The 18,279-nt window shown below is 49.7% G+C and overlaps 1 protein-coding gene across 1 annotated transcript; it reads left to right on the top strand.

Annotated features, from left to right (window-relative positions):
- Positions 1–829: 829 nt before the first annotated feature.
- On the top strand, positions 830–18,279 carry LOC132570019 (aquaporin-7-like). The gene is made up of 6 exons (XM_060236460.1): positions 830–1,021; positions 4,157–4,283; positions 10,586–10,723; positions 12,805–12,923; positions 16,513–16,730; positions 17,955–18,279. The coding sequence occupies exons 1-6, from the start codon at positions 917–919 to the stop codon at positions 18,130–18,132; spliced, it is 885 nt and encodes a 294-aa protein (XP_060092443.1). The 5' UTR covers positions 830–916; the 3' UTR covers positions 18,133–18,279.

The following is an 18,279-nucleotide window of genomic DNA, read 5'->3' as shown; positions in this document are numbered from 1 at the left end:
CCCTTGCAGCTACTGGAATGGCCTTGGGTCAGCCATAGCCCTCACATTGTCCTTGAAAGGGCAGCTTCTGTGACAGCCAGCTTGGTGTAGTGGTTAAGTGTGCGGACTCTTATCTGGGAGAACCAGGTTCGATTCCCCACTCCTCCACTTGCAGCTGCTGGAATGGCCTTGGGTCAGCCGTAGCTCTTGTAGGAGTTGTCCTTGAAAGGGCAGCTTCCTTGAGAACTCTCTCAGCCCCACCCACCTTACAGGGTGTCTGTTGTGTGTGGAGGGGAAGGTAAAGGAGATTGTGACCGCTCTAAGATTCTGAAACTCAGGGTATAGGGTGGGATATAAACCTAATTTCTTCTACTTCTTCCTGCTCCTCCTCCTGCTGTAGAAAAAGCCCTCAGCGTTCTTGAGAAAAGAAGTATGCAGCCATGGCTCGGGAAAACTTATCCCCTGCCACAAATTCTGTTACTCTTTAAGACGCTCTTGAACTTGCTCTTTACTGCTACAGAACAGGATGACCCGTCTTGATCTTTCTCCAGGGGCGGCCTTGGCAAAGGAAACTTGCCTCCGACCTTCTGAACTTAGCTATTTGTTCCCCTTCTCCAACAGCGTCACAGTTCAGTTTCGGTCCTTGAAGCTGTCCATAAGGCGGGTCTCTTCTCTCTCCTTAGCAGAGCCGATGAAAGAAATGACAGCTTCTTTGGTTCACAGTGCCAAGAGGAAATGTTAAAAAGAGAAGAGCGGGCGGCCGCTTAATTGGTTTGTTAGCCTTTAACCAGACAAGGAGGATCCGAGGGCGGTATGCATGTGTGTGTGTGGGGGGGAAGGACTGAAGCGCTGGCACAGCATGTTTAAAGGGTACAGTGATAACGTATTGTACTCTGGCGCGATGTTTTGCCCTTCCAGCAGGGACTGAACCGCCTGGATGCCAGAGACAAAGATGTTGGAGAAATTAACCAGCAAGCTGGCCATCCGACATGAAGGAATCCGAGAGGCCTTGGCCGAGACCCTGGCAACGTTCCTCTTAATGGTGAGCAGCACGGAGAGGCCTTTGCTCATGGCGCATGGAAGAGAAAGGGGCTAGGTTTGCCAAGTCCAATTCAAGACATATCTGGGGACTTTGGGGGTGGAGCCAGGAGACATGGGGGTGGAGCCAGGAGAAAGGTTGCGACAAGCAGAATTGAACTCCAAAGGCCATCACATTGAAAGGGACGGCATACCTTTTAAATGCCTTCCCTCCATAGAAAATAATGAAGGATAGGGGCAGTTTGGTGTGGTGGTTAAGTGTGCGGACTCTTATCTGGGAGAACGGGGTTTGATTCCCCACTCCTCCACTTGCACCTGCTGGAATGGCCTTGGGTCAGCCAGAGCTCTGGCAGAGAGGTTGTCTTTAAAAGAGCAGCTGTTGTGAGAGCCCTCTCAGCCCCACCCGCCTCACAGGGTGACTGTTGTGGGGGAGGAAGGGAAAGGAGATTGTGAGCCGCTCTGAGACTCTTCGGAGTGGAGGGTGGGATATAAATCCAATATTTTCATCTACCTCACAGGGTGTCTGTTGTGGGGGGGGGGGGAGGGAAAAGAGATTGTGAGCCACTCTGAGACTCTTCGGAGTGGAGGGCGGGATATAAATCCAATATCTTCATCTACCTCACAGGGTGTCTGCTGTGGGGGGGGGGGAGGGAAAGGAGATTGTGAGCCGCTCTGAGACTCTTCGGAGTGGAGGGCGGGATATAAATCCAATATCTTCATCTACTTCACAGGGTGTCTGTTGTGGGGGAGGAAGGGAAAGGAGATTGTGAGCCGCTCTGAGAGTCTTCGGAGTGGAGGGCGGGATATAAATCCAATATCTTCATCTACTTCACAGGGTGCCTGTTGTGGGGGGAGGAAGGGAAAGGAGATGGTGAGCCGCTCTGAGACTCTTCGGAGTGGAGGGAGGGATATAAATCCAATATCTTCATCTACCTCACAGGGTGTCTGTTGTGGGGGGGGGGGAAGGGAAAGGAGATTGTGAGCCGCTCTGAGACTCTTCGGAGTGGAGGGCGGGATATAAATCCAATAGCTTCTTCTTCTTTGGGGGCTCATAGAACTCCCCTCCTTGGTTCAATCTTTTTGAAACTTGGAGGGTCTTTTGAGAACAGGCACTGGATGCCATGCTGCAAATTTGGGGCCTCTACCTCAACAAACAGCCCCCTAGAGCCCCAGATACCCATGGATCAATTCTCCATTATTCCCTATGGGAATCGGTCTCCATAGGGAATAATGGAGTACCCAGCAGACATTTCCCTCCCCCCCCCCAGCTTTCTGATGACCCTGTAAGCGGGGGGAGGGCCTCCACACTGGGGAATCCCCTGTCCCCACCTGGGGATTGGCAACCCTGAGCGGGGTGCTGTGTTTCTTGGGATTGCCAGGACTTGGTTGGGAAATACCTGGAAGTTTTGGGGATGGAGCCTGGAGCAGACAGGGTGTCACACAGCAGGGGCCTAGGAGTTGTAATTCCAGGAGATCTTCAGGCCCCACCTGGAGGATGGCAACCTGGACTCAAGGGAAGCATGTTTTCAAAACACACAGGAGTCCCCGGTTCAGTTCTGGTAGGGAGCTTATGGCGGTAAAGTTTCTTCCGACGTTTAGACGTACAGTAGTCTCAAAAACACAGCAAACACGGCGATGAGGTAGTTCTTTTATCTCCCCACCGTTTCAATAGAAGCTTTAACCAGTTTTTCCAACAATATCAGAGCTTGGCAAGATTCCACAATTTTGGTACACAATTAAGTTTCGGGACCTGCAAATTGAAACTTAATTGTGTACCAAAATTGTGTACCTGCATTAAGTTAAAGGGCTTTTCTCTTGCACTCCAGAATTGAACTGTATATATGAGTATTCAGAGAGCCAGTCTGGTGTCGCGGTTAAGTTTGTGGACGCTTCTCTGGGAGAACCGAGTTTGATTCCCCACTCCTCCACTTGCAGCTGCTGGAATGGCCTTGGGTCAGCCATAGCTGTGGCAGGAGTTGTCCTTGAAAGGGCAGCTGCTGTGAGAGCCCTCTCAGCCCCACCCACCTCACAGGGTGTCTGTTGCTAGGGGAAAAGCTATAGGAGATTGTAAGCTGTTCTGAGTCTCTGATTCAGAGAGAAAGGTGGGGTATAAATCTGTAATTCTTCTCTTCTTTTTTGCACCCATGAAGCTACTTGTTGTCAGGGTATGACTGGTGAAAAATATTGTGTATGAGAGTGATTAGATGACATGAACTTTCATATAAGTATTTGAATCAGGTTTCTTCCTTTGAGAGGCTGGTCATCACGGAACCCTCCTGGGGGTTTGTTTCTTCCTATCTGGGGACTGGCAACGCTACCCCCAAGTCTGGAATTCCGCAACCTAGCCGTAACGCTGACATTTTGTATCTTTCAAGTCCGTATTTTTCCATCTGAGGCGGGCGAGGCAGTTGGCTCCCTTCCTGGAGCGTGACGATCTAGCAACGGTGATCCATGCAACGGTCACCTCGAGGCTGGACTACGGCAACGCCCTCTACATGGGGCTGCCCCTGTGCCGAACCCGGAAGTTGCAGTTGGTGCAGAACGCTGCCGCCCGGTTGTTATTGGGGCTCCCAAGATGGGAGCACATTCGGCCAGGGCTCCGGGTTCTGCACTGGCTGCCAACAACCTACCGAGTCTGGTACAAGGTGCTGGTCATTACCTTTAAAGCCCTATATGGCCTAGGACCTGCCTACCTGAGGGACCCTCTCTCCCCACATGTTCCCCAGAGAGTACTGAGATCGGGAACCCAAAATCTTCTCGTTGTCCCTGGGCCAAAGGAAGCCCGCCTGAAATCTACTAGGGATAGGGCCTTCTCTGTAATGGCCCCTTCCTGGTGGAACCAGCTGCCGGAAGAGGTGAGGGCCCTGCGGGACTTTGCCCAGTTCCGCAGGGCCTGCAAGACAGCCCTCTTCCGGCTGGCTTATAACTAACCGGCATCCGAAACTGAGTGTAGTTTATTAGACCGCTATATGTTTTCTAATGTTTTTAACTGTGTACATTGTGTTAACATGTTTAAATTTTTATATCTCCATGTTAGATTTTTTATGCTGGAAGCCGCCCTGAGCCACTTGGTGGGAAGGGCGGGATATAAATCATAAATAAACTGAAAAACTAAACTAAACTTTCCCCTCACCCACAGCTCTTTGGGAATGGGGCCGTTGCCCAGGTGGTGCTGGGAAAGCAAAAGTTTGGGACGTTCCTGAGCATCAACCTGGGGTATGGATTCGGAGTCATGATGGGCATCCATGCTGCCGGCGGCATCTCAGGTGAGTTTGGGGCGGGTCCCCTTGGGACTTCACTAGGGTTGCCAAGTCCAATTCAAGAAATATCTGGGGACTTTGGGGGTGGAGCCAGGAGACTTTGGGGGCGGAGCCAGGAGTAAGGGTGTGGCAAGCACGACTGAACTCCAAAGGGAGTTCTGCCAACGCATTTAAAGGGACAGCACATCTTTTAAATGCCTTCCCTCTGTTGGAAAATACGAAGGGTAGGAGCACCTTTTTGGGGGCTCATAGAATTGGACCCCCTGGTCCAATCTTTTTGAAACGTGGAGAGTGTTTTGAGGAGAGGCATCGGATATGCTGCTGCAAATTTGGTGCCTCGAGAAATATCTGGGGATTTTGGGGGTGGAGTCGGGAGACCTTGGGGGTGGAGCCAAGAGCAAGGGTGTGACAAGCATAATTGAACTCCAAAGGGAGTTCTGGCCATCACATTTAAAGGGATCGCACATCTTTTAAATGCCTTCCCTCTGTTGGAAAATATGAAGGGTAGGAGCACCTTTTGGGGGGCTCATAGAATTGAACCCCCTGGTCCAATCTTTTTGAAACGTGGAGAGTGTTTTGAGGACAGGCATCGGATATGCTGCTACAAATTTGGTGCCTTGAGAAATATCTGGGGATTTTGGCGGTGGAGTCGGGAGACCTTGGGGGTGGAGCCAAGAGCAAGGGTGTGACAAGCATAATTGAACTCCAAAGGGTGCAAGAGCAAGGGTGTGACAAGCATAATTGAACTCCAAAGGGAGTTCTGGCCATCACATTTAAAGGGATCGCACATCTTTTAAATGCCTTTCCTCTGTTGGAAAATATGAAGGGTAGGAGCACCTTTTGGGGGGCTCATAGAATTGGACCCCCTGGTCCAATCTTTTTGAAACGTGGAGAGTGTTTTGAGGAGAGGCATCGGAAATGCTGCTGCAAATTTGGTGCCTCGAGAAATATCTGGGGATTTTGGGGGTGGAGTCGGGAGACATTGGGGGTGGAGCCAAGAGCAAGGGTGTGACAAGCATAATTGAACTCCAAAGGGTGCAAGAGCAAGGGTGTGACAAGCATAATTGAACTCCAAAGGGAGTTCTGGCCATCACATTTAAAGGGACCGCATGCCTTTCCAATGCTTTCAATGAAAATAATGAAGGGCAGGACCCCCTTCTTCGGGGGCTCATAGAATTGGACCCCCTAGTACAATCTTTTTGAAATGCGGAGGGTGTTCTGAGGAGAGGCACAGGATGCTATGCTGCAAATTTGGTGCCTCTACCTAAAAACACAGCCCCCCGAGCCCCAGATACACGTGGATTAATTCTCCATTATTTCCTATGGGAATCAGTCTCCATAGAGAATAATGGAGTGCCCTGCAGACATTTCCCTCCCCTCCCCCTGCTTTCTGACGACCCTGAAGTGGGGGGAGGGCCTCCAAACCGGGGGATCCCCTGTCCCCACCTGGGGATTGGCAACCCTAGACTTCACCTGGAGGACCATTTTTGCTATTGTGCAATGAAGGCTCCTGGGACACTCTGGGAAAGAGAGTTGCCAAAGAATATTGAGGGAATATATAGAGAAGGTAGAGAAAGAAGACCTTTTCTCCCTTTCTCGCAATATGAAAACTCGAGGGCCTTCAATGAAATTGCTGAGCAGTCGGGTTAGAATGGATCAAAGGAAGTCCTTTTTCACCCCAAGGGTGATTCACACGTGGAATTCACTGCCACAGGAGGGGGTGGCGGCTACAAGCATAGACAGCTTCAAGAGGGGATTGGATAAGCATCTGGAGCAGAGGTCCATCAGTGGCTATTAGCCACAGGGTATTGATGGAACTCTCTGTCTGGGGCAAGTGATGCTCTGTATTCTTGGTGCTGGCGGGGGGGGGGCACAGTGGAAGGGCTTCTAACCCCACAGGTGGACCCCTTGATGGGACTTTGGTTTTTTGGCCACTGTGTGACACAGAGTTTTGGACTGGATGGGCCATTGGCCTGACCCAACATGGCTTCTCTTATGTTCTTATGTGACACAGAGTGTTGGACGGGATGGGCCATTGGCCTGATCCAACAGGGCTTCTCTTATGTTCTTATGTGACACAGAGTTTTGGACTGGATGGGCCATTGGCCTGACCCAACATGGCTTCTCTTATGTTCTTATGTGACACAGAGTGTTGGACGGGATGGGCCATTGGCCTGATCCAACAGGGCTTCTCTTATGTTCTTATGTGACACAGAGTTTTGGACTGGATGGGCCATTGGCCTGACCCAACATGGCTTCTCTTATGTTCTTATGTGACACAGAGTGTTGGACGGGATGGGCCATTGGCCTGATCCAACAGGGCTTCTCTTATGTTCTTATGTGACACAGAGTGTTGGACGGGATGGGCCATTGGCCTGATCCAACAGGGCTTCTCTTATGTTCTTATGTGACACAGAGTTTTGGATGGGATGGGCCACTGGCCTGATCCAACAGGGCTTCTCTTATGTTCTTATGTGACACAGAGTTTTGGACTGGATGGGCCACTGGCCTGATCCAACATGGCTTCTCTTATGTTCTTATGTGACACAGAGTTTTGGACTGGATGGGCCACTGGCCTGATCCAACAGGGCTTCTCTTATGTTCTTATGTGACACAGAGTGTTGGACTGGATGGGCCACTGGCCTGATCCAACATGGCTTCTCTTATGTTCTTATGTGACACAGAGGGTTGGACTGGAGGGGCCATTGGCCTGATCCAACAGGGCTTCTCTTATGTTCTTATGTGACACAGAGGGTTGGACTGGAGGGGCCACTGGCCTGATCCAACAGGGCTTCTCTTATGTTCTTATGTGACACAGAGTGTTGGACTGGATGGGCCAGTGGCCTGATCCAACAGGGCTTCTCTTATGTTCTTATGTGACACAGAGTGTTGGACTGGGTGGGACAGTGGCCTGATCCAACAGGGCTTCTCTTAGGTTCTTATGTTCTAACACTTGCTTTTGGCAGAGGGGGCCAGGGATTACTAAGAGAAAATTCTCACCATCTATAGCAAAGTGCTGCAGTTGCCAGCCTGCAGGTGGGGCCTGGAGATCTGCTTTTCCAACTGATCTCCAGTTGGTGGAGATTAGCTCCCCTGGAGAAAGCAGCTGCTTTGAAGGTTGGACTCTTCGGCACTGTACCGTGCTGAGGCCCCTCCCTTCCCCCAAACCCCGCCCTCTCCTGGGTCCACCCCCAAAGTCTCCAGGGATTTGAGCCTTCTCAGTCTCCGTCCCTCATTGGTGGAACCAATCACCTAAGAAGGCCAGAGCCTTGCGGGACGATATTATTTTCAGTTAGCCTATAACTGAATGACGACCATCGTCGTGATATTAGATCAAAATGGATGTTTAAGATCACTGAATGCCATCTTTAAACCGTATGGAAATTCGCACCAAATCATTTTAAGTTGTTTTAATCTAATGTTTAATTTAACTGTTTTTGTTGTTACTTTATTATATATTGTGATCCGCCCGGAGCGTGCTTCGGCAGGGAGGGCGGGAAATAAAACCAATTAATTAATTAAAAGGTATGATGGAAGTCAGGTTTTATTTATGACAAGTATAATTCCAGAAGGGAGAGTCCACCCTCCAAAACAGCCATTTTCTCTTTTTTTCTACGTATCTAATTTTATTTTAAAGAACTTTTTAAAGGCATACGGAATAAAGAAAAAGGGGTTGGGGGGAGAGAGAGAAATGAAATTAAAAGAACACCACGCAAAGGGGGATTTTACAGATGTTAAGGACAATCATAAATCCTTGATTTAAAAGTACAAAGAAAAAGTAAACACAGTAGTTTAGGAAACCATGATAACAACCTATTCAGAATATTCTATCATTTTCTCATAAGAAGAAGAAGATGATGATATTGGATTTATATCCCGCCCTCTACTCCAAAGAGTCTCAGAGCGGCTCACAATCTCCTTTCCCTCCCTCCCCCACAACAGACACCCTATGAGGTAGATGAAGATATTAGATTTATATCCCGCCCTCCACTCCGAAGAGTCTCAGAGCGGCTCACAATCTCCTTTCCCTCCCTCCCCCACAACAGACACCCTGTGAGGTAGATGAAGATATAGGATTTATATCCCGCCCTCCACTCCGAAGAGTCTCAGAGCGGCTCACAATCTCCTTTCCCTTCCTCCCCCACAACAGACACCCTGTGAGGTAGATGAAGATACTGGATTTATATCCTGCCCTCCACTCCGAAGAGTCTCAGAGTGGCTCACAATCTCCTTTCCCTTCTTCCCCCATGTGGCGGAACCGGCCCGATTCTGCCTTCAGACCCGGTCCCGTCAGCTCCCTATTGAGTCGCCAACTCCTGGAGGGAGCTATTTCTCCTCCTGCCCCTTGGGCGCGCTGCCACCACCTGCTCAGTCCCGGGGTTCAGATTGAGAGGAACAGGACTCCCAATCCCCCTCTCCTGCTATGAGGCCAGGCCTCAAGGTCCTCTGCCACCCTGTACTTGGGTTTCACAGAGACCTCAGCACTTCTTTGGGGCACCCCTGGAGGATTGGCACCTTATCCAACTGCATGCCTTCCCCCTTCCCTGGGGCCCCCTTCTTAAAAACAGCGTGGTCTAAAGCGGTTTGGGGATCTATGTGGTACAGAGATTGACTGCCAGCATTTAAAACAGAAAAACTATTTATTTACAAGAGAAAAAGATAGGAAAAGAAAAACAAAACAAAAACAGTTGCATTTACAAAATTAGCACAGCACAGCACCTGTACTGCAACCAGTATAACAAAGAAAAGTTGATTATAAACGCATCCTGCTGGCCCTGATCTAAACATGCCCTGCCCTTTTGGATGACTTACTTTGTCTTACTGCCTGGAGGCCTCATTCTCTTTTGAATAGGCCGCATGCACAGGCAGGAGCTCTCCCACTGGCAACCTCTCCCTTCGAGCTGCAGCTGAGAACTGAAAAACTCCTCCTCCTAGCACATGCCAAGAACAAAAGAACTTCCTGCCTCTCTAGGAGGCTTTCCCCCTAGAGTTGTTGGTTTGGCTCTGGAAGGGAGGGGGGGCTGGAGGGAGGCTACAAAGCCTGCTGGGGAATTTACTGATCCCTGCCAATGAAGCACCAACACTCTAAGATGGTGTTTCTCCACACCCCACAACAGACACCCTGTGAGGTAGATGAAGATATTGGATTTATATCCCGCCCTCCACTCCGAAGAGTCTCAGAGCGGCTCACAATCTCCTTTCCCTTCCTCCCCCACAACAGACACCCTGTGAGGTAGATGAAGATATTGGATTTATATCCCACCCTCCACTCCGAAGAGTCTCAGAGCGGCTCACCATCTCCTTTACCTTCCTCCCCCACAACAGACACCCTGTGAGGTAGATGAAGATACTGGATTTATATCCCGCCCTCCACTCCAAAGAGTCTCAGAGCGGCTCACAATCTCCTTTCCCTTCCTCCCCCACAACAGACACCCTGTGAGGTAGATGAAGATATTGGATTTATATCCTGCCCTCCACTCCGAAGAGTCTCAGAGTGGCTCACAATCTCCTTTCCCTTCCTCCCCCACAACAGACACCCTGTGAGGTAGATGAAGATATTGGATTTATATCCCGCCCTCCACTCCGAAGAGTCTCAGAGTGGCTCACCATCTCCTTTACCTTCCTCCCCCACAACAGACACCCTGTGAGGTAGATGAAGATATTGGATTTATATCCCGCCCTCCACTCCAAAGAGTCTCAGAGCGGCTCACAATCTCCTTTCCCTTCCTCCCCCACAACTAACACCCTGTGAGGTAGATGAAGATATTGGATTTATATCCCGCCCTCCACTCCAAAGAGTCTCAGAGCGGCTCACAATCTCCTTTCCCTTCCTCCCCCACAACAAGACACCCTGTGAGGTAGATGAAGATATTGGATTTATATCCCGCCCTCCACTCCAAAGAGTCTCAGAGCGGCTCACAATCTCCTTTACCTTCCTCCCCCACAACAGACACCCTGTGAGGAGGGTGGGGCTGAGAGGGCTCTCACAGCAGCTGCCCTTTCAAGGACAACCTCTGCCAGAGCTATGGCTGACCCAAACTGGCTCTCCAGCACCAAACTGGCTCTCCAGATATTTTCAGATAACATATTTTCAGCCACCACTCTTCTTCTTTTGGCCGCTCTTCTTGTACATGAAAAGTTTTGTTTTCCAAACAAAAGAAGAGAAGCAGGGAAAGTGGGAATAGAAAAGTAGTAATAGAGCTAACCGTACGATTGTAATCCATTCTGCATGTCAGTGAACCATTAAAATAAAACGTTTTTTTAACATGACTGCTCTTCTTTCTGTTGCCTGCCCCTTCCCCCAAAAGGTGCTCACATGAATGCAGCGGTCACCTTTGCAAACTGTGTGGTCGGAAATCTCCCTTGGCGCAAGTTTCCAGCGTATGTGATTGGCCAGTTCCTGGGATCGTTCATTGCGTCTGCTGGCGTTTTCTTAATGTACTATGGTAGGTTGCTTCCCCCTTCCCTCAGCACCCCCACCCCCACAGCACAGCCCAAGATGTAGCTGGTAAGAAGAATAACGTTTAGGGTTGCCAATCCCCAGGCGGGGGCAGGGGATCCCCCGGTTTGGAGGCCCTCCCCCCGCTTCAGGGTCGTCAGAAAGCAGGGGGAGGGGAGGGAAATGTCTGCTGGGAATTTTATTATTCCCTATAGAGATGTATTCCCTTAGGAAATAATGGAGAATAGATCCACGAATATCTGGGGCTCTGGGGGGGGCTGTTTTTTGAGGTAGATGCCCAAATTTGCAGCTTAGCATCTGGTGCCTCTCCTCAAAATATCCTCCAAGTTTCAAAAACATTGGACCAGGGGGTCCAATTCTATGTGCCCCCAAAGAAGGTGCCCCTATCCTTCATTATTTCCTATGGAAAGAAGGCATTTAAAAGGTGTGACGTCCCTTGAAATGTGATGGCCAGAACTCCCTTTGGAGTTCAATTGTGCTTGTCCCAACCTTGTTCTTGGCTCCACCCCCAAAGTCTCCAGATATTTCTTGAATTGGACTTGGCAACCCTAATAACGTTCAGTGCGTTTGTCAACCACTGGTCGCCGCACCTCAAAAAGGATATTATAGCATTGGAGAAAGTACTTCTTCATCCAAAGGGTGATTAACATGTGGAATTCACTGCCATAGGAGGTGGTGGCGGCCACAAGTTTAGCCACCTTCAAGAGGGGTTTAGATAAAAATATGGAGCACAGGTCCATCAGTGGCTATTAGCCACAGTGTATGTGTGTATATAAATTTTTTTGCCACTGTGTGACACAGAGTGTTGGACTTGATGGGCCGTTGGCCTGATCCAACATGGCTTCTCTTATGTTCTTATGTTCTAACCAGGGGAACTATTGTAGAGTGGGTTCTACGCATTGATGAGTCTCAGAATCACTGATAAGCTCTTTATTAAGAGTAGCATAGTAGATGGCTACACTCCAAGTATGGTAACTGGGCCCACAGGCCAAACGCATATACATCTCTGGGTTCCCGCGGAAGCACGTTATTGGGTCATTCAAACCGGTGGGAGCTTGTGATTGGTCCAAGGCTGCTGAGATTTGGATCCTGCAGCCCATGGTTCCCAAGTCCCCAAGCTCAGTCCGTACGGCTCCAATGAGCCTGGCAGGAACACCCAAAGTCTTCGCTTGAGTCCACATACATAACAGGAAGTCCGCAGGAAAACTGAAACTGTTTGCATTGAGGAAGCACCAGCAGCTTCACGGGTCCAATGAAACTGATGAGCAGTCGGGTTAGGACAGATAAAAGGAAGTCCTTCACCCCAAGGGTGATTGACACATGGAATTCACTGCCACAGGAGGTGGTGGCCGCTACAAGCACAGCTAGCTTCAAGAGGGGATTGGATAAACATCTGGAGCAGAGGTCCATCAGTGGCTCTCTTAACCACAGTGTATTGATGGAACTCTCTGTCTGGGGCAGTGATGCTCTGTATTCTTGGTGCTTGGGGGGGGGCACAGTGGGAGGGCTTCTAGTGTTCTTGCCTCACTGATGGATCTTGAACAGCCTTTTCCAGAGCCAGTTTGGTGTAGTGGTGAAGTGCGCGGACTCTTATCTGGGAGAACTGGGTTTGATTCCCCACTCCTTCACTTGCAGCTGCTGGAATGGCCTTGGGTCAGCCATAGCTCTCGCAGAGCTGTCCTTGAAAGGGCAGCTCCTGCCGGAGCTCTCTCAGCCCTGCCCACTTCACAGGGTGTCCGTTGTGGGGAAGGAAGGGAAAGGAGATTGTAAGCTGCTCTCTGACCGATTTTTCACTAGCCTTATGCCACTCATGCTCCTCCATCAGATTTCACACTATTTGCCCCAAGGCTGCAATTAGCTTTACCTTTTTCGTGGGGCAAGTTGCAGCCTCGGGGTAGCTTGTGGGAAATCCGACGGAAGCCCTGTTGAGAAGAGGAGAGCGAGAGCGACAGCAAGAGCGAGATAAGGCTCATGGGAAATCAGTCTCTGATTCAGAGAGAAGGGCGGGGTATAAATCTGTGGTCTTCTTCCTTGTCAAAGGCTGCATTTGCTTATTTCCCGTTCTAGATGCTCTGATGGATTACACTGGAGGAAACCTAACCGTTACAGGGCCGACCGCCACCGCTGGGATCTTCGCCACTTACCCGGCTCCGTACATGTCTGTGTGGAGAGGGTTCATCCAAGAGGTCAGCGGCCGAAGAGAGACTGCCACGGCCTTGCTGATGGAATGCAGAGATCAGAGAAAGAGCAAGAGGCCAGCTGTGTGAATGACTCTTCCTCCAGCTGTTGTCTGGAACTTGGCTTCTGCCCAGCCGCTATCTGGAAGCTGAAGTTCCACAGGGCCTTGAGGACTAGAGATTTGATGAGGGGTGGCTTTTTTGTTTTTTTTGCTTTAAAATTACTCAGGATGCTGAATTTGGTTTTGGATACCAAGAGAAGAAGAAGAAGATATTGGATTTATATCCCACCCTTCATTCTGAATCTCAGAGCAGCTCACAATCCTCTTTCCCTTCCTCCCCACAACGGAAACCCTGTGAGGTGGGTGGGGCTGAGAGGGCCCTCACAGCAGCTGCCCTTTCAAGGACAGAGACTCAAAGCGGCTTACAATCATTTATATCTTCTCCCCCCACAACAGACACCTTGTGAGGTGGGTGGGACTGAGAGGGCCCTCACAGCAGCTGCCCTTTCAAGGACAGAGACTCAGAGCGGCTTACAATCTTCTATTTCTTCTCCCCCCACAACAGACACCTTGTGAGGTGGGTGGGGCTGAGAGGGCCCTCACAGCAGCTGCCCTTTCAAGGACAGAGACTCAGAGCGGCTTACAATCTCCTATATCTTCTCCCCCCACAACAGACACCTTTGAGGTGGGTGGGGTTGAGAGGGCTCTCACAGCAGCTGCCCTTTCAAAGACAGAGACTCAGAGTGGCTTACAATCTCCTATATCTTCTCCCCCCACAACAGACATCCTGTGAGGTGGGTGGGGCTGGAGTGGGCTCTCAGAGCAGCTGCCCTTTCAAAGACAAGCTCTGTGATAACTATGGCTGACCCAAGGCCATTCCAGCAGGTGCAAGTGGAGGAGTGGGGAATCAAACCTGGTTCTCCCAGTTAAGAGTCTACACACTTAACCATTACACCAAACTGGAAGATTAATATGGCACGCTTAATGGAAAGCATGCTGGGAAAAGAGGGGCAGAGGGTTGGCTGAGCACTGTAGGTTTGCAAAAAGGATTGCCAACCTCTAGGTGGGGTCAAGGGGATCTCCTGATTTCCAGGTGGCAGAGATAAATACCCCTAGAGAAAATGGCTGTTTTGGAGGGCAGACTCCTCAGTTTCCACCACCACCACGAGAGCCAGTTTGGTGTAGTGGTTAAATGTGCGGACTCTTATGTGGGAGAACCGGGTATGATTCCCCACTCCTCCACTTGCACCTGCTGGAATGATCCAGGGTCAGCCGTAGTTCTGGCAGGAGTTGTCCTTGAAAGGGCAGCTTCTGGGAGAGCTCTCTCAGCCTCACCTACCTCACAGGGAGTCTGTTGCGGGGGAAGGAGATAAAGAAGATTGTAAGACGCTCTGAGACTCTGATTCAGAGAAAATGGCAGGGTATATACCTGCGACCTTCTTCTAAAATGTGACGTTCCAGAGACGCATCATTGCCCACCCATGCCAAAGACTTTTAAATTGTTGTTTGTCAATGTATTAACTGTTGAGTGAGCCAGTTTGGTGTAGGGGTGAAGTGCGTGGACTCTTATCTGGGAGAACCGGGTTTGATTCCCCACTCCTCCACTTACAGCGGCTGGAGTGGCCTTGGGTCAGTCACAAGTTCTCACAGCTTTTCTGGTCAAGAGCAGTTTCTGTCAGAGCTCTCTCTGCCCCACCTACCTCACAAGGGTGTCTGCTGTGGGGAGGGGAAGGGAAAGAGAAAGGAGATTATAAGCTGTTCTGAGACTCCTTCGGGTAGTGAAGGGGTATAAATCCAACCTCCTCCGCTTCGTCCTCCTGGAATTTCCCAACCCAGAGTTGTTCACCTTGCCAAAGCACTTAACTGTGCACACGAAACGCTCTGAATTCCCTTAACAGTACAAAAATATTGCTATTATGACCAGGGGTGGAATTCTAGCAGGAGCTGCTTTGCATATTAGGCCATACACCCCTGATGTAGCCAATCCTCCAAGAGCTTGCAAAGAAGAACCTTGTAAGGTCTTGGAGGATTGACTACCTCAGAGGTGTGTGGCCTAATATGCAAAGGAGCTCCTGATAGAATTCCACCCGATTATGATTATCACATGCCCTCCCTCCCTAAGAGGGTCATGTGTGTCTATGAATTGGGATTGCTGACATCCAGGCGGGTCTAGAGATCTCCTGGAATGACAGGTGCTCTCCAGGCTACATAGATCACTTATTTATGCCTTTATTTAAAATTCATTTTCCCGCTTCTCCTAGAGAAAACGGCTGCTTTGGAAGGAATGACCTTATGGCCTTCTGAGGTCCTGCCTCTCTCTAAGGTCCACCCTCCCAGGCTCCACCCTCCCATCTCGAAATATTTCTAAACCGAGGGTTGGCAACCGTTCTTAGTCTTTTTTTGTAGCAGGACCTCCTTTGCATATTAGGCCACCCCCACCCCTAATGTAGCCAATCCTCCTGGAGCTTACAGCAGGCCCTGTGAGAAGAGCCCTGTAAGGAATTCTAGCAGGACCTCCTTTGCATATTAGGCCACCCCCCCTAATGTAGCCAATCCTCCTGGAGCTTACAGTAGGCTCTGTAAGAAAAGCCCTGTAAGCTCTTGAAAGATTGGCTACATCAAGGGGTGTGGCTTGATATGCAAAGGTCCTTGGAGGATTGGCTACATCAGGGGTGTGTGGCCTAATATGCAAAGGAGCTCCTACTGCTGTTTGGGAAGGTTTCTCCAGGTCAAGATTGTTAATATTTAAATGAATGTTTTTATTTGTGGTCAATGTATACATAAGCATACATTCTTATTAGAAACCGAGGAGATGAATTCCAACACACAAAAAACGTTTAGTCATAAAACCTTAAAACTCTTAGAAGACATAACGGTCCCAAAATCGAAGGCAAGTCGAAAATGTCTCATGCATATAAAATGATTTAGAGTCGTACAAGTAAAAAGAAAAAAAACTACCCATGCCACGATCATGCTTCATATTCGGAAATTTTACCGAGTGGAAGCAGAATTTGGCTACTTGCCTGGCGACCGCTGGATTTTCGTTAGTTAGTAATCTCTCCAGGCAGGTCTTATCTGCACCCACGGTTGGTCTGTCTAGAAATGGGGAAATAAGCTTATCCCTATAAACTTGATGGGACGGGCACCAAATGAACATACGGAGGTCAAGATTGTTATATCCCAGGGGTGGCCAAACTGTGGCTTGGGAGCCACATCTGACTCTTTTGCACGTATCGTGTGGCTCTCGAAACCCTCGCTGTCCTCTTGACCCGCTTGGAGAAAGCATCTCTCTCTTTAAATCACTTCTTCAAGCCAATCCAGCCAGCAGCTTGGAGAATGCATTTAAAGTTGCTTTCTTGCTGTCTCTCTCTCCTCTGTCTATTTGCTTTCCCTTCCCACTTGGCATGCAGAAGGTTCCAGGTTCAATCCTGGGCATCTCCAAGTCAAGGTCTGGGTAGGAGGGAATGTCAAAGACCTCTGCCTTGGGGAGACCCTGGGGAGCAGCTGCCAATCTGAGGAGACAAGACGGACCTGGATGGACCAAGGGTCTGAGTCAGTATTAGGCAGCTTCATCTGTGTTTGTGTGTGTCCCGCAGTTCATCGCCACTGCCGTGCTGGTACTTGGCATTCTGGCTATCAATGACAAGAAGAATGCACCTGCCCTGGCGGGTACCCACGCTTTTATTATCGGGCTTCTGGTTACCTTGATCGGCATATCCATGGGAATGAACACCGGCTACGCCATCAACCCTTCCCGGGATTTGCCACCAAGGATCTTCACAGCTATAGCCGGCTGGGGCCTGGAGGTCTTCAAGTAAGTGCTGCATCTCTGTTCTGGGCCTCATTCTGTTCTTCCAGAAACGCCAGGCTAGGGATGGATGGGTTCACAGCTAGGATTGTGAGGTCCAGCTCAGAAAATAGCTGGGGACTTTGGGGATGGAGCTAGGAGACTTTCCCATTCCTTACAATAAATAAAAATACAGCAGTGCAGTCCCCCTGAATACAGTCTTCATTTCCTCATCCCCCAGCAGCTGCACTTCCACTGAATGAAAGTGAACACACACACTCTCACAAGGCAGCCAAAATAAACACAGTTAGCACCCACACACTTTATTTATTTTTCGCATTTATATCCCGCCCTCCCCGCCGAAGCAGGCTCACTGTGATCTCACTGGGGCAATCACTTTACTCCCAAAAGTTGCTGAATGTAACCATCTGCTGTATTACAACCAACTTCGGACTAACAAGAAAATGAAAGCAGAGCAGCCTGGGGGTTGGAGTTTTCCTTCAAACAAAGAGGGATTCTGCTTGCTTCTCTTCCTTTCACACTGGTGGGAAGATCCAAGTGGCTCTGCCTACTTTCCCTGCCCATTCAGTAGTCCTCTTGCTCAGATTTAAAGGCACATACACAGTCCAAAACACAGGCAGTTTGCAGGTTTAAAAAAGAAAAAGCCCAGCAGGAACTCATTTGCACATTAGGCCACACCCCCTGACATCACCATTGTTTCCCACGGGTCTTTTTTGTAGAAAAAGCTGAGCAGGAACTCATTTGCGTATTAGGTCATGCCCCCTGATGTCACCATTGCTTCACACAGGTCTTTTTTGTAGAAAGAACCCAGCAGAAACACGTTTATGTATTAGGCCACACCTCCTGACAGCACCATTGTTTCACATGGGTCTTTTTTTGTAGAAAAAGCCCAGTTGGAACTCATTTACATATTAGGCCACACCCCCTGCCATCACCATTGCCCCACACAGGGCTTTTTTGTAGAAAAGGTCCAGCAGGAACTCATTTGCATATTAGGCCACACATCCAAATGTCACCATTGTTCCACACAGGGCTTTTTTGTAGAAATTTGTGTATTAGGCCACACCCCTGATGTCACCATTGTTCCATACAAGTCTTTTTTTTTTAAATAAAAAAGGCCCAGCAGGAACTCATTTGCCTATTAGGCCACACCCTGATGCCAAGCCAGCCAGAGCTGCTTTCCTGTGCGTTCCTGCCCCCCCAAACCCCTGCCTTTGTCTTTTCTTACAGAGCGGGGAACTGTTGGTGGTGGGTCCCCGTTGTGGCGCCAATGGTGGGGAGCCTCGCAGGGTTCTTGGTGTACAACGTCTTCATCGACTTCCACAATCGGGCTTCGCTGGAAGCTGCCGCCGGCGAGAGAGGGAAGAAAAACCAGGAGGGGAACACCGAGCTCCAAAACAGCGTGTGAGGCAAGAGACGGGCGGGTGCCTCGACCAACAGGTACCCTGGTGACTTTTATCAGGCCGCCGCCTGGGAACACGCAAGCGGACATTGGGACACTCGCAGGGGTATTTATATGTATTGCACGCATGAAATAAAGAGAGTGCAGGGGAAA

The sequence above is a fragment of the Heteronotia binoei genome, chromosome 4, assembly GCF_032191835.1.
Source record: "Heteronotia binoei isolate CCM8104 ecotype False Entrance Well chromosome 4, APGP_CSIRO_Hbin_v1, whole genome shotgun sequence".
NCBI lineage: Eukaryota > Metazoa > Chordata > Lepidosauria > Squamata > Gekkonidae > Heteronotia > Heteronotia binoei.
Note: the sequence above shows the minus strand (reverse complement) of the source record. Positions and strands in the feature narration are given on the sequence as shown.

What these genes read in the sequence shown, in the direction of transcription:
- LOC132570019 (XM_060236460.1), top strand. Translation starts at nt 917, where the DNA reads ATGCCAGAGACAAAGATGTTGGAGAAATTAACCAGCAAGCTGGCCATC. An exon ending in TGGCAACGTTCCTCTTAATG is followed by an intron (nt 1,022 to 4,156) that starts GTGAGCAGCACG and finishes CCTCACCCACAG; the next exon opens with CTCTTTGGGAATGGGGCCGT. An exon ending in TGGGGCCTGGAGGTCTTCAA is followed by an intron (nt 16,731 to 17,954) that starts GTAAGTGCTGCA and finishes CTTTTCTTACAG; the next exon opens with AGCGGGGAACTGTTGGTGGT.